The following is a 15,954-nucleotide window of genomic DNA, read 5'->3' as shown; positions in this document are numbered from 1 at the left end:
GATGCGTGATAACGTGGAGGTAAGGTTGCAAGAGAACGCACGGGCTGGAAGGGTAGGAAAGGCTGTGTGAGGAAGGTCAACGAGGACTATCCTCATTCGCCGAGCTATGGCCAACTTTCTCGACGTACGATAGAGCAGCCTAGCTGCTTCCCGGTATCTCGACACCTTGCCGATTATGTTCATTATAGTGGATTTTGCTGATGGATTCAGCATTCGGTTAGAAATTAGGCCCAGCAGAGCGTTGAGGTGTTCGACTTGTCCCAACCGGTTGATTCCCTCCACCAAGTCCATTAACTGAGTCGCAGTTTGGTGTCGAGACCATGAATCAGTCAAACGCACCATATCTCTCGACATTGTTACAAAGAGGTTCGCGACTGATGACAAATTCGTTTCTGTAAGCCTCCTGGAATCAATCCCTCTGACAAGTTCTATCGCTTCCTGCAAAATGGCTTTGAATGACTTCTTCTTGGGCTTTCGTTTGGTAGGTATTAATCGAAGTCGCTGAAGTATGCTGGTGGAACACATTGATACAATAGCAGCGAAGACGTTCTTTTCAATATTTGAGGGTTTCTCCCCATCTTTTTCTGGGTTAGCTAGGTAGTTATGCGCCTCTTCGGGGCACGAACTCTCTGATACTCTTCTGAGAATTGCAAATATTTTCTCGAATCCCCCTTTCAGGTCATTGAGGATGACGCTGCCATCAGCTTTCTTGGTTTTGTTGATAGCAAGGATGATATTCAGAGATCCAGAACTCGTATCTTGTTCGACACAAACAGCGGGTATGTGATTCGGATCATCTTCGGTTTGTGCGAGAAACGCAAACGTAGCAACCAGACCTTTCTCTCTCTCAAAAGACAGCGGATAACTAGTCAGGCAGCTCTGCGGGTACACAGGCAGTGGATTTCTTGATGGAGGAGTAGGGACTGCTTGGACAGGAGTTGAATTAGGCACAGAATGAAGCAAGGAGAGAAGGGCGATATTCAGATAAGGGCAGACACTCTAGAGGGCTCAGTCATTGAGTCACGCGTATAACTTGTAATTGGATAGTCCTTGATTGTCCAAGTGAATTCATACTTTCCCGGGTCAGGCGAGCAGGAGATGCCCCTTGATTGTGCTGTGCTAATGGTAGGTCACAAGTGACCAGAGCATCAACTTCGGGCGGTATTCAATAGAATATAGAATAGCCTTATCTTTCTCAGGCAGACAGTCGTTTACATTCAGTTTGCTCCTCCCATTCCACGACCGTCGGTGCTGCGGCAATTCGTGGAATCTGCAGGGATAGGTACAGGAACTTCTCATATTAAACGCAAGGTCGCTAATCACTTCTAAGCGCCGACACATGCATCTCAAGTCACGCATCATCCAGATACTATTATTGGCTTATTCTGCGGCCGTAATTTTTCACAAGAAAAGCTCGTTATAGTTGACTTTTCAGGAGACACGCTGTATCCAGATCACCTTCTCGGTTGAGACATTTTCCGCATGTTCAACTGTCAAGGATCAACCGATACAGCTCCTTGGTTTGCTTGACTTGGGCGGTCTATTGTGATTGTTAGACCAACCAATCACGCAAGGTAAGAAAGGCGCGAAGCTGGACTCTGTAATGCCACGTCAACATTTTTGAGCCTAGACAGGGGTCGGTAGCATGCTACAGGATTATTCCCACTTCCCACGCATACATGGCCAGCTCGATGTCCTACTCGATGGCGCGCGATGAGCCAGTGTCCCTTGACCCATAAGGTCTGGTCCTGATTACAGCAACGCAAAGTCAGCAATGATAACTTTTCTGCCCTCCATTTTTCGAGGACGAAAATTGATATGGATGGACTTCCGCACAATCGATCATTCTTATGCCTTCGAGGACGCCTTTATATGTTCCATTGCTTGGGTGACTTCAAGGATGCTCTGATTTTGTCTAAGGCGCGAACTATGTAGTCGCCGAATCGGAGCGTTCCCGGAAAAACTGACGTGATTTAAAGTATCTAAGCAAAGTCAAACAGAGTTCATTGCGAGCTATAGAGACAATGTTGAATTATCACAGGTAAAGACAAGCCAACAAGAGCCAAATGCAGAGCTGATATTGGGTCATCTGCAGATAACAGGAGCCAGAGAAAATGAAATGTGAGGGTGAAGTTGGATCACCACAGATAATGAGAAGTAGAAGAGTAAACCAGAGCAAGACACGGGGATGATGTTGAATCACCATGGATAACGAGCTCTTCGAGTCAGACGGGCAGCAATCAGATACCAGCTTGCCTGGCGATATCTAAAGCTCGATGAAGCCTATCCATTCGAGCCTGTAGCTCAGTTCTGGCGGAAGATGTTGCAAAGTTCTCGCTTGCAATATCAGCTAGCTCACCGTCAGAAAGTTCGCCAATCAACTCCGGAGATAGGAGTTTGACAGGCCCTCGTGGACCAAGAAGATGGCGTTCTGTGACTTGAACAATCACATTATCTGTGAATCGTTTCAAAGCAACCTTGTAGAAGGCTTTGAGAGTATCGTGACTATCGTAGATCGCTTGATCGTCATTACTCAGATGAATGCCACCCATCAGCTGTTTGATATCAACCAATTGCTGATGGTTATCTTGGATTCCCAATGACCCCAGTCTGGCGCGCATTCGCTCTTCCCTAATAGAGGCAATATTTTCTGCAAAATAATTATTCATAGTCTGCAATATGCCCTCTCTTTCATCCCGGAGAAGCTGGCTTAGGTATTCCTCGGCCGTTCGAAAAGCTGATGTTTCAAGTCGTTGGAGACGAGCCCCGAGGTTCCGCCTGAAATCTTCGTCGGGTACGATCAACCCAAAGACTCCGTCGCTAAAGGCGGCTATGGCCGCGCGAACTGAGTTGTAGTACTCCAAAGCAAGTTGGTTCCAAGGAGCCGACTGCTGGCGGAACATATTCTCCAAGACAGCGGGATTCACGGTCCCGGGAAGTTCCACTCCCCTAGAATCACGATAAAGCCTGCGAATCCAATCATAGATATTCTCATCGCCGCCCGAGTTACGAGAAAACTCCTGGTCGACCTCATCTTTTACGGTACGGAACACTCTTGCATGACCGTTGCGATTCATGCGTTCAGCGAACTCCTCATTCAGCTCGCGTATTCGCAGCCGAAGCCTCAATGTTCCATGGGCATCGAGTTCCGGACGGTAGATCCCTCTGAGTGCCTGGGTCACGTCATCTTGGTATGACAGAGCAATACGCAGTAACACTCTGCGTTGGTCTATTGATGTTTGGCGGGAAGGCCCAAGCATTTCGAGCTGATTCTGCGTTTCTTGAGTGAGGTCCTCGATCTCCTTGACCAATGAAGGGAACTCGAGTTGAATGTGGCGGTAAAGTAGCCCCGCAAGAAAGCGCTTGACATTTTCTATGCCAACATGATCTCTAGGAAGATCAGTCCAGGGCGCTGTGGAGGCAAAGAACTCTCTCTCGCGAATATGGCGTTCTTCAATAGTGACACCGTCGCGAATCTCCCTAGTCGAGCGATTCTTAACGACGTACCATCCATGGTTGAGCCGTTCAACCTCGTTTCTAGCAATTCTGAGCACCTGGCGCGTTTTGTCAGTTGACAACTTCCTCCAACTAAAGATGAAAGACGTACCCCATCCTCATCACCTGGTTCTAGAGCGTCGCACTTGGTAATGATCCCGACAGTTCGAGCACCTTGGGGATCTGCAGCACGTGCCATCGAAAAACTTCTCAAGTCAGAACGGACGGCCCATAGCCCCTATATTTGGCCAAACTTACACCTCTTAATTTGCAAGGTTGTTTCTCGCGTCCATCACTGCGCTAATTTCTGGGTCAGTTCACTTTGCAGTGGGCGAGGGACTTGGGGTCTCTGTTACAGAATGATTGTTCGTTTGTCAATTATATAACTCTCGATCAGATTTCGAATGATGACACGGTCCTCGGCCGTCTGGTACTTTGTGGGATCTACCATCGTCAGTAAAAATCCCCGCAAAGCTACCTAAGTTGTCGTCCTTACTATGAAACAGACCGGGTACATCGACCACGCTGAGATGCCGCTGTTCCGGGCCCGAAAGTTCAATCCTGAGTATATCGTCCGAAAAACGCTTCTCGAGATTTTCCAAGCTCTCTGTGTTAGGACCGGGTACACCCATGCATTGGGCAGCCTGGACAATTAGTAGTTTATCGAATGCCAAGGTCAAGATGGCCTACCTCATCAAAAATGCGGGTGAACTCCGTCGGGCCGAACTGGTCCACAGGAAGCCTCCTTTCAAAGTTCAGAAGACGCTCTTTCACCTCATCATTCATCTGAGCCGTGGGTCCTGGGATGATAGTGATCTTGACTTCTGCATCCTCGGAGCTCGCTCGACGAAGTACAATCTGAGTCGCAAACCGGGTGCAGAGATCGCTGGCTATTGGGAAGGACAGCCCGGTCAGTGCTTTGAGTAGCGAAGATTTTCCGCTTGACTGATCGCCGACGACAACGAGCTTTATTGCAATTAGCAAGGAAATGAAAAAAGAGGTATACTTTCTCACCTGCGGAAGCGACACATTTTCACTGACACCTAGTTCACGAAGCTTGTCAATGACACCAAGAACTCTGACGCGATTGTCGCTGTCGAAACTATCAACTGGTAGCATTGAGCTTTTTCTGAGTTTGATTCTCTTTCCCATCATGGTCGATCTTGCTCGATTTCGAAAGTTAACACCGATGGGATGATACGCTGCTTCAGTGCCTAAGGTGAACACTTTCAAGGAGACGTCAAGCTTTATAGTCTTGGATTAGATCAGACGATGAACTAAGCTACACGCGTCTTGAATGTTTATTGAACATCTTCGTCATGTAAGGACAATCGACATACCACAATAAACATTCCGTTCTCAGAGACTCCAACAGATCAAGGCACGGGGTCATAACATCTGCGGAATCCAGGAGGCAAGGTTATCTTTGCGTTGCGCCTTCCGAAGCGTGGTCCTCGCTGTGTTCTTTATGGACATCACTAGGGGACCGCTCTCGACGGGAGAACTCCGAAGCTCACATAATTCAATAGTGAAACCCACAACAAGATTGCCAAATGATAGGCGTTGGCTGGAACCTAGTCAACCGCATTAATGGACAGTAGCTAGGAAAGAAAAATAGACAGTACTATGAGATTTGTAAATGATTGTTCAGATAGCAAAACGTGTGGGTGGCTAACAAAGTCGCTGGAAGAGATCGACTTGGCCACAATGTTTATAAAGACGTTAGCTCCTCAACTTTATAGCGAAACAGGTAAAAAGGGCGTAGTTCAACGACGCCTCGCCAGCTTACAACATATATGGAACTACCAGTCAGTCAAGCTCCAATGAGGTTATAGTCACAACGTACCTTAATATCTTACCGAATTCAAACTTTCACTGGCTCTCAACTAAAGCGGATGTAGCAGGCGAAAATCTATCCTCAGGGCAGTTCCATTGGATTCAGTTTGCACGAAAATGCTCTTTAAGAGGCAAAAATCTTCCCCTTGATCACAACAGAAGGAGCTAAGGAGACTAGCTAGCAGAATCCTATTCACGATGTAACAGAGTAGTCGTTAAGCTAAACTTTATTTGAACCGAGAAAAGACCACAAATATGTCGAACATTAAATACAAAACAAGGTATGTAGTACGCACATGTTCACCATGGAAACCCACCTCCAGATCCCACCCATGGCGCAATTTTGCTAGCCAATTCCTCCTGTCTCATGTCCTCAGTTATGTCCTTCCAATATCCTCGACGCCGAATCAAATCAACATCCTCGTACAACCCTCCTGTCTTTATATGGATATAGACATACTCATAGCCACGTCTGGTCTCAACCCCGTCAATTGCTACTCTCCATCCAGGCCTCAGTGTCCCATCTGGATTGAAAATCTTCTGGTCTATGTCTGACTGCAGGGTTCCAGGGGGGAGATCAAGTTGAAAGTTCTGGGAGCACTTTTGTCTGGTTCATCTAGCAGGAATTTTTTTGGGACGATCATTCTGAGTAATTCGCTTCTCACGGCTTTTTGATTTAGCCCCATGGTGCCAGGCTATGCTCATTAGTGCAACTCCTGTATAAACATAGAAGGGCTACTCACGCATCCAGACTTTTAAGAATCTCCCCATGATGATCTTTGCAGTGAGAATCCAACTATGTTAGGTCACTTAAACCTGATCCAGTCACATTGGTACTTTTCTCTCTTGAATCTGGATTGATGGTCTTTATATATTGTTGAAAAACCACTAACTGCCGCGCCGATTTTGAAATAGTGGAGGGAGCAGTGGGTCGCAAAACCCCATGGTCTCTAGCACACAGAAAGAGCAGCTTGAAGACCATGCATAGTAATCAGTGTATTTACTCTTGAGATCCATTTTAGAAGGGCTGGGGCTAGGGCTAGTGGCGGGAGGGTGATTGAAGCTCCAGATTGAAACAATTCGATGTGCCACTATTCCACTAAACTATCAACTATGGGTAATCTACGGAATACAAAGCAACAGGAGGCTTCCGCGCCATTTCTGGCGCGGCTTCTTGGTCGTCTCCTCTTTCGGGCACTACCCTAGCTACAAGCCCAAGAGTCTCAGACAACATGAGATTTGTTTTGGACTCGTATCTCCAATTGACGTCTTTTAAGCCCGAGGCAGACTCAAGAAGTAGAGTTCCGGTCTAATGATCGTCTTATGAGCGAAAGGTTCCCCACCGGCTAGTAGACAGACCATGATTAAAAGCGTCACTAAGTATGCTTCACCTACTATTACCGCATCATGCAAGTAGGACTTGATTCACAGCTGGAGGTTATATTTTTGACAAACATCGCGTCTTAGGTTAACGTGGGCTAAGAGAAAACACATATTATTTGACCCATTTCTTTGTCACCCGTCTGAGCATTTATTCCTTCTATTGACAGTGCGGATCTGATATGCTTGATGATCTGAAAATGATACTTCTAAAATAGCAGTTCAAAGAGAACAGTTCAGAACATTGACGCCACTAGGACATTGATCTCAGCACAGTTTTCCACTAACATTGCCCGACATCGGTAGGATCAAACAATTGTCCTCACCTTAGCAAACAAGATCTTCACATGAAGCCGTACTTGGCTAGTTCCATATCCAATTAAACCCCAGGGTAGCACTCAGCTGCTCAAGGTAGTAATGACACCTCCGGTCTGGTTGACCACAATGGTTTGAGTTGTTGTTCTCTGAGGAGGAGCAGCAGCGTGGGTGATGTTTATGCAAATATGACCAATCAAATCAAAAAAATAATCCTTTTGAGTCCCAGGGTTCAGAGCAAAGTGAGCTGGCGAGCAGCAAGTATATTCGTCACGATTCTGAATGCCAATAAACCATAGTGGCTCTGTAGAATTGACCCGGAAAATCACATGTTTATAGGCATCGTCTCCGTATCTCTCGAGACGGCTACACGGCAATTCGAGAGTTGTGTTGTACAGTAAGAACGACCCATTCAAAGAATAGAACCAGACAGTGTCGCCGATGGAGACGTCAAGTGTTTGAGGGATAAACTTTGTGGGATTACCAGGCTCCACGCGGACCATCTGAGTGAAGCTCCTGCTGGATGTAGCGACTGTGCGTGATGATAGTGCTCCTGTAGTTACATGAGTGGAAGCTGATGCATATGATGAAATATACATCGCAGAACTGGCAGATGTTCTGGTTGGTGTTCCTGTGACGCTGCTTGTAGGATGAAAAGTAGTCTTAGCAACTTCCGAAGAAGGCAGTGGTTTTTGTTGCCAGGAAGTTCGCTGCGATGTTGTGCTTGATAACGGACTAAGTTCAACGGCCGGGGTCCCTGTCATGGCGCTCGCTGATGATGAAAATGATGGCGAGGAAGTTGTTGAAGAGGCTGAAATGGACGTTGAGCTGGGCAGGAAGCAGGAAGAAGGTATGATAGTTGGCAGGGTTAAGAGAAAGGCCCCACTTATAGACAGATTCGACCCTCTTAATGCTGGATCTAGCCCATAGTTTATCCACATTCGATGGCAAGTAAAGGGAGGTGTGTTGTGGCAGCTGTCACTCCCATTTACCGGAAAGTAACTTTGAATGAAGGATGTGCATGATAAACTGTTCACTCCGCCTTCATAGGGGTACCATAAGCTAGGCTCCTGAGTAATCGAGATATCCAGCTGCTCTTGGTTTTGAAGAGGTCGTAAAAGTTGGAAACTGCGAGCCAGACACACATTTGATATGTTTTTAGCAAGAGTGCTGCCATTAAATATGGTTGAAGCTGCAATACCCTGGCAGTTTGGTTCGGTCCAAGCGATCATCCCATTAACTGCATAGGGATCCGGGGTGTAACCCATATCAAATGAAATGGTTTGGGTCACCAGCGCATATAATAGGAGGATAATCAGTGAATGAGTATTCATCTTTAGAGCTGAGGCCACAAAGATGAAGAGGGCTCTTGAGTAGAGTAAGGGAAGACGTCTTCTTATATTTATGTCTTCTTATTTTTGACAGCTGGATGGAAAATGAATCAACAGTCCATGGGTAGAGTTCTGTTTGAGCCACTTTTCACTTTACTGCAGTACTGGGGCAATTCACGGTATACCCTCATGTGCTGGCGAAAGTAGTATGCATTGACATGGAGGTATCTAGAAGCATTTATGATGCATAGACTTTATACTATGTTCCGCTGCCTTGTTTAGGGGCTGAAACGCCAAGTGCCTTTGACTAATAGCCTTGAATATCCCAGTCCGCACGCCTGCAATGGTCTCTTGAAGATTCAGCCCAATGCTATTATGTAGTCAGCTAGAATATCAGCTGACTTATAGGCGCACGATGAGTGAGACCGCTTGGCCAGCTAGGTACGATACTCATTCCTTGTGCTACATCCCCATTACGTGTCATGGACACTTGATCCCACATTATTGATTCTTCATCTTCTCAGAATATACGCGCCAAAAATGGTGCGCACCAATTTTGGCACGGCACCTTGCTTAGTTCCTCAATTCCTAAATAATACATGTAAGATCCCGAGTCATGTCCGTCCTACGGTTGTTCAGGGGGGTCGGCATCAGAAAAGAGTGAACGAAGTCATAGGGATGAAAGGTCTTTGACGGGAGTTGTCGCTTTGGTTGAGAATACAGAGAAATTGCAGTAGCTTCCTTATATATATAATAGATTCTACATGCTCCTATATGCTTTATATAGTAATGAATATCATCATATTATCATCAGACATCAAAACTTCCTAGATTCTACAAACCACTACCCTCCTCACCCCAACTATCCAGTACTATTAGGTACATTTCACGCACACAGCACATCGCACTCCGCGCCATGCCATACGGCGTTGCCCATCTCAACTGCTATTCCCTTTTATACACTGACAGAGCCCATTCCCGTTGGAATAATCCGTTGGCTCACACACCATGAAGGCCCCAGACCCACAGTCATAAACATCCAAGCACTGCTGGACGTCATAGCACATCGCCGCATGAGGCGGGGTAGTTTTGGGAGGGGGGGGCCAGCAAGTGCACGCTCCGGATTGGCACTGAACGGCCCCGGGCTTGGGGCAGTTATCCTCGCATTCGTCAGTAAGACGGCAGGGGCCTCCGATTGGGACGCTCGAGATTTTGGGAGGCGTTGGAGTGGTGGTGGGGATGGTTTTGGTAGGGGTGGTGGTGCGAGTGATGGTGCCGTCCCAGTCCTCGTAGTAGGGGCTGTCCGGGTTCTGCACGCTGTCCGGGTTGCGCGGGTCCAGGAAGTCCGGGTTCTGCTTGAGCGGGGTGCCAGGGCAGAAGAAGCCTGCGCAGCTGCTGCCGCAGCCGGCGCCGGCGCAAGTCGGCTGGGGCGGGCCGGTGCGGAAGGTCAGGGGCGACGGCTGGGGCGGGAACGCGACGGGGCAGGACCCGCCGTTGCTCTGCCGCTTTGCTTTGGAGCCGCCGCTGCAGTCGCGGACAATGGATCGGCCCCACTTCTGACCGTTCCAGACCACATTGTCGGGATAGTCCTCGTCGGGGTAGGCGAGGGTCGGCTGCCGGCGGTATGCAAGGCGCACAATCCTCTCCTTCACCATGGCGGCGGTGGTCAAGGTGTCATCAAGGCCGCGGAAATACGCTGCCAGACCGGCGACCGTTGCGGAGGCGTACGACGTCCCAGCGAGGGTGGATTGGTACCCAGGGTCCCTTGAGTCAGTCGGGCCAGAGGTGGCCAACCGCAGGAAGAAACCAGGCGCGTAGCAGGTAACCCAGAGCGCATCGGCGTGGCCGCCCAAGAAGCCCCATCCGGTAACCGACCCGACGACGATGAGCTCTGGGATATAGTTGCGGTTGTCGGGGTCTCCGAAAAGCGCCGGATAGCCGTTGGGAGAGCCAGCCTCGTTTCCGGAGCCCGTGACGAACACGGCGCCGAGTTTGATGATCTCTCGAATCAGCAAGGCTAGGCAAGAGGCAAGAATGGTCAGTCAAAGAGCACGGCGTCCTACTTGGGGATGGACAAAAAGAGACTTACCCAGCTTGTCCACAAACGCGTCCGACACAAGGCCTTGGGGGAACGAGATGGAGAAGTTGACGACGCTCTTCGCGCCCCTCGCCCCGGTGGATATGTCGGCGTGCACCTTGGCGAGCCCGTCGAGGTAGTGCTCGAAAATCATCTTTGTAAAGTCCCACACGGTCGCCACCACGGTCGCCTTGCGGGCGATGCCAACCGTCTTCCCCACCGCCTTGGAGAGACACTTGGTTCCGTGCCGCTTTCTATCGTTTTCCATCCAGCCGCTCACGGGGTACGGCCCCGGAAGCAGCGGGTGGAGGAACGACACGCCGCTAAATTCTGGGTGCGAAGGCTGGGCGCCATAGTCGACGTGGTACACATAAGTGCCCTCGCCCGCCGACGAGTCGAACCTATTACAGTCTGTATTAGTCACGGTCACACACACATAGACATACTATCACACAGGAGGAGAGGAACACAGCAGGAGAAAAAACCAAATAAAAAAAAATGCGCACCTGTAATCTCCCTGGTCTGGGACGGGACCGATCCCATAAGGCCAGGAAAGTGAGACCATGACGTCGGGCAAATTCGACTGGACAATCTCGCTGCGCTTGGCAAGAATGGACCGCTCTTGTAATTCACTTTCAGTGCTGTTCAGGGTGTCCATAAACCAATCATCATCGCTAGCAGGTTGTCCTCCCCCTGAGGTCGGGTCACGGGCCATGCCCAAATAACTGATCAGTTGGCCCTGGGGGATATAGGCGTCCGCGACCTGCGCGTGGCCCTTGATGGCGTCGGTCTGGTCGTTGGTGAAGGCCGGGACAAAGAAGAACATGGTGCCCAGCTGGTCCGTTCTGGACTCGAAAAGGTCCAAGGCGGAGCCCCCAAGCTGCTGCTGCAGGGCTGTCCTGATGCCGTCGACGCTCCAAGGGTCGTGAGGGATAACCACGCGAGGAATGGGCGTGGCGGTGGTTGCGATTGCGGTTGTCGTCGTGATGTCGGTTGCGCCGCATCCCGTCACCTGGGTGCAGAAGGAGATGGTGGATGTCGTCGTGGTGACGGCACGCTTGGTGAGCTTCCGGTACTCTTCGAAGGGGATCCGAGGCGCCCGTGTCGGGGCGGCCCCTTCAGCGGCCCGCTTGGCCACAATGCCATATGAGAGGGTCGTGGTGCACACGCTGGCTGTCGCCGTCTCACAGCTGACCTCCTCCGGGTCTGGCTTGTCCGGGTACGTGGGCTTGCGGTCGGGGCCGATGCTAGAGGGAAGATCAAATAAAAGCGTCAGCAATGACACAGCGGAGTTGAGGTGGAGGTGAGACCAAGACCATGCATGGCTCGGGGTTGTTACCGGCCGACTTACGTGATTTGGGGCCAGGGGATTTTCAGTGTCAGACCCGGAGGCGGGTTGGGGCCGACGGGCGGCGGGCCTCCCCTATATGAAAAGTTTAGCACGGCGGCGGCCGAGAGTAGAAAGGTATTGGCTTGTGCCGGGGGGAGTGACATACTCGGGGTAGATGCCCGGATTCTTGAAGCCGGGCAAGACGATGCCACCAACATTGGGGGGGCACGACCATATGAACCAGGCCCAGCAGGGAACGACAGGAACAGGATCACCATCATCTACCTGGGTCGCAGTGGGCTCTGGGAGCCAGTCCCTGACCCAACTTGCTGTTTCCGTGGGGAAAACGGTGGTGGGGAACGGCCCGGTAACAATGGGCACAACGACGACAGGGCCACTAGTAGGGGTCGTTGTGGAAGTTCCGCTTGGATCTGGCATCGCACTAGCGCCACTCCATGGCCACGGAGGCGGACGGATGGTCCGGGCTACGGGCGCCGCTGTGATGTCGGCGACGGGAGTCGGCGTGATGACAAAGGGGGGCGGGCTGACACTCGCCGTCGGGATGATGATGGACGGGACGCCACCGTCGACTGTCGTGGTTAGGATCACCTCCGAGAAGCTGATGAGGTCCGTGATCACCGGTGGGATGGAAATCTCAGTGGAGACGGTGACAGCAGTGTAGTGGGTCGTCACGGTGCCGTCGACCGTATCCGTTGTCATCCACCCGAACTCGAGAGATGTTTGCCAGGGGTCGAAGGAGATGGTGGTCGGACTGGCGAGGGAAGAGGGGGGGAGGACAAGAACACAGGGGGGCGCACACTGGGCCGTTGGAGCGGTCCAGACGGCGGGATCCAGGGTGATGGTGGGATACTTGCCCTGATTCCCGTCGTCGCCAATGGGTCGGCTGCCACAGACATCGGGGCAGTAGCCGTGTTCGCAGGCAAACTTGCAGAGGCCGTAGTCGTCCGTGGACGAGTCCAGGTAGTATCCCGTCACGTTCGTCTTGGGCGGTGTCTGAACCAAGATGCCGGTCGAGGTACAGGTGCAAGCGTGGATGGGGCAGAAGCCAAGATGGCATCCAAAGTCGCAGAGGCCCTGGAAGGCGCCAGCGCCGGTCCCCCCCGTGCATGCGGGCGGCAGGAAAGGCGAGTAGCCCAGGACGACGCCGTCGTCGGGAGTCTGACCGCAAACCGAGTCCGGGCAGTACCCGTGGTTGCAGTCGAAACTGCAGAGCCCCGCGAAGGAGCCGCTCTTCCCGGGGAGCGGATAGCCCGCCAGTCCCGTCTCGTTGGGGGCATTGGCCACGCCCTTCTTGAGGCAAGTACAGGCGGCGCTGGGGCAGCTAGATAGGGCGGGTAGGTCACAATGTCAGTGATGTTGATTGATACACAAACGGGCCGGGAATTGTAGGGTCGGATTGGGAAGCCATGTAATGTACTTACTAGCCATTCGCACAGGCGAAGTCGCAGACGCCGATGAAGTCAAACACACCGAAGCCCTTGACGCAATCCAACTTGGAAAGGTCGCCAGTGGTCGTGACTGGAATGATGGGGGCCCCCCTGGCACTCCCCACCCAAGGGTTGTAGTTGTTGAGGCCTCCATTGCAGCTGCTGGTGATGGACGCCCCCGTGATGGTGGCAATGGTCGTGCCCCCTCTCTTCACCGTCACCACGACTTGACCGCTTGCCATCCCGATCGGGACGCTGCCGTGGTATACACCAACGCCCCCGTAGGGTTCCTGGTCCCATCCGCCGGCCTGAACGACGCCGCCGATGCTGACTTGGACCTGGGCGTTGCTTGTGAGGAGCACGTCGTAAAAAACCCTGTCCTCCATCATGACGTTGGGCGAGTACTCGAACTGCAGCTGGTTCGCCGTGTTGCCAGTGGTGCCGCCATCGGAGCAGGCCCCGTTCTTGTTGACTCGGTACCATGCCACGAGGCGCTCTTCCGTGACGGTGGCGGTTCCGGACTTGTACATGGAGATGTAGTACGGGAGCGTCTCGCGCCAGCCGTCGTGGGGCATGTCCTTGACGTAGTTGAAAGGAGCACGGCCAATGTCGAAAGCCTCGTACTGGCGGTCGTCCAGGGGGCCGATATAGTGCGACTCGCCGTAGTCATTCCACGAAATGATCTCGATGAAGTCGGGCTGGCGGTCGAGGGAGATGGCCTGCTGCCAGCGCTGGAACCACATGTCGTCGCCGCGCCACAGCCAATTCTTCCCGTAGCCGGGCAGGTTGGTGTAGAACCACGGAGAGATAGGCATCATGTACGGCTTCGAACCCAAAAAGTCGTAGTACGAGGCGTCGGGATAGGTTGTCATGTTGGCCGGCCCCTTCGGCCAGGCGTCCCAGCTAAAGAGACCGTCGGCAATGCCGTCGCCCAGGTGGACGGCAGGCTGGGCACCGACAGATGACCAGTCGGGCATGAAGAAACAGTTGGTCTCCTTCTTGATATCCTTCCAGTCGTCAGCATTATTGGGACCCTCGAAGGTTGAGACGAATGGCTTCCCGGCCGTCTTGAAGTAGGTGTCTTTGGCGCCGTATTCCTTGATCATGTCGATGACGATAGACTTGTCCCAGGGGCCGTTGCCGGCGTAGTCGAATGAAAAGAGGAGCTGAAAACCCATGTCATCGGCCGCGGTGAAGGCCATGGGCAGGGCAATGTTGTTGGTGGGGTCCTTGCTGGCCATGTTCAGCACAAAGGCATCTATGCCTGCAGCTTGGGCAGCCTGCATCTCATGTCTCCAGTCGATCAAGCCAAGGGACTTGGTGTTGCCCACCTGCGCGGCGTCCGCTGTCGTTAGTCAACCCCTGGGCCGGACAGAGAGTGAGATGTGACTTACCATATAGTGAGCAAACACGGCCTTGGCTTCGGCAAGGCTCACGCCCCATGCCAACGCCGAAGCGAGGGCAGCCAGCAGCTTCATGGTGACTTGGTCTGACTGAGGGAAGCAGCCGGGCTGGAAGGATGTGCAAGCATATGAACCGAGCCTGCGGTCCTACCTCCTTCTTATACCTGCAAGCTACCTACCCATCACCCATGGCATCCATCATGGCAACTGCTCAACTGCAACACAGTCCACCCGAAAGCCCACATGGCAGGAGGCACACTCCGGCCTGAGGTGCTCCGCCCGGAGATTATTCTAAACCATAGAGCGCAAGTGGCCGGGGCGTCCACAGTCCAATTTCCTTAGCGCTTAAGACTACAGAGTAGTCCTCTTCCACAGAACTAATATCGGCAAAATAGTGGCGGCAATTTGGAATTCTGACACCTCCTGCGCCGCAACTCAGTTTAGCAACTTTCGGAAAGAACGGAAACCACAGCTTCTTGCCGGCGGGCTGATTGTGAAAACTGACGATGGCTATGAAGGGCACCTATGAAGGGCACTAATGGTTTAGCGACCTTCCTCCTTGGTACACCCTGGCACTGCAGCCTCTGGATGACTCGATCGGAGTCATTCGGAGTCATTCGGAGTCGTTGACCGTTCCGTCGAACGGTCGAACCCATGTGGGACGCTATCAAAACGTGTCTAAGCGATGCTTAGCTGCTGGTCAGGAACAATGGAGGCAATTTCGCATAGACTTGGTGCAGGAGCAAATGGCATTGGCGACGAGGGCGGCTGGCCGGCCGCTCTAAACTGTCTTCGGACCAGTGCGCGCTGGTGACTATGAGGCTACTGCAGATGTCCCCCGTTGTCACGTCTCCGGTGCAACGTTGAGCGGCCTGTTTACCGTAGTAGAAACAAACTAGAGGAGAAGGAGAGGTAACTAGCGATGTCTTGAGACTAGACTAGAGAAAGTCCTGAGAAAAATGAGGAAGAGGACTTGTGATGGGGACTGAACTAGAAGTCCAGGCAGGTACCACCAAACAGTCTAACTAGATATAATTTAGTAAGAGAGGCTACGAGGTGACCGTTCTTTAAGCCTCCACACTAGGTTCAATTAGTACTAGTAAGGTTCCATCGCTAGGAAAAGGGACCAAGAAAGGGCCGAGACAAATGGGCTCACTTGTTTTAGTATCCGTGCCTTAGGCGCCTAATTCCGGCCGCGCCGGAATTGGTGCTCCGCATCGGAATCGTAGTTTTGACCGGAATCATAATGTACCTTTTATATAGCATCACTATAAAAGGTACATACTCCCTAAGTCTAATATCTAGGGTATTTACTAAGGGGGACTATGTTATTATTATA

General features: G+C 51.6%; 2 protein-coding genes across 2 annotated transcripts, besides 3 other annotated features; both read right to left on the bottom strand.

Moving 5' to 3' along the window:
* Nucleotides 1-2,240: 2,240 nt before the first annotated feature.
* Nucleotides 2,241-4,614, bottom strand: NFIA_031010 (dynamin family protein; the record flags this gene model as incomplete). Its single annotated transcript, XM_001262564.1, has 5 exons — nucleotides 2,241-3,554; nucleotides 3,608-3,678; nucleotides 3,992-4,139; nucleotides 4,186-4,461; nucleotides 4,510-4,614. 5 exons carry the CDS (start codon nucleotides 4,612-4,614, stop codon nucleotides 2,241-2,243), a joined length of 1,914 nt encoding a protein of 637 aa, XP_001262565.1.
* A 4,681-nt stretch (nucleotides 4,615-9,295) lies between these two features.
* Nucleotides 9,296-14,690, bottom strand: NFIA_031000 (glycosyl hydrolase family 71 protein; the record flags this gene model as incomplete). The annotated part of the gene is made up of 7 exons (XM_001262563.1): nucleotides 9,296-10,374; nucleotides 10,447-10,835; nucleotides 10,941-11,681; nucleotides 11,786-11,857; nucleotides 11,931-13,106; nucleotides 13,207-14,543; nucleotides 14,607-14,690. The coding sequence occupies 7 exons, from the start codon at nucleotides 14,688-14,690 to the stop codon at nucleotides 9,296-9,298; spliced, it is 4,878 nt and encodes a 1,625-aa protein (XP_001262564.1).
* Nucleotides 9,585-9,632: a microsatellite.
* A 436-nt stretch (nucleotides 14,691-15,126) lies between the features above and the next one.
* Nucleotides 15,127-15,151: a microsatellite.
* Nucleotides 15,152-15,213: 62 nt separating this feature from the next.
* Nucleotides 15,214-15,240: a microsatellite.
* Nucleotides 15,241-15,954: the final 714 nt, after the last annotated feature.

This window comes from Aspergillus fischeri, genomic scaffold (genome assembly GCF_000149645.3).
Source record: "Aspergillus fischeri NRRL 181 1099437636261 genomic scaffold, whole genome shotgun sequence".
Lineage (NCBI taxonomy): Eukaryota > Fungi > Ascomycota > Eurotiomycetes > Eurotiales > Aspergillaceae > Aspergillus > Aspergillus fischeri.
Note: the sequence above shows the minus strand (reverse complement) of the source record. Positions and strands in the feature narration are given on the sequence as shown.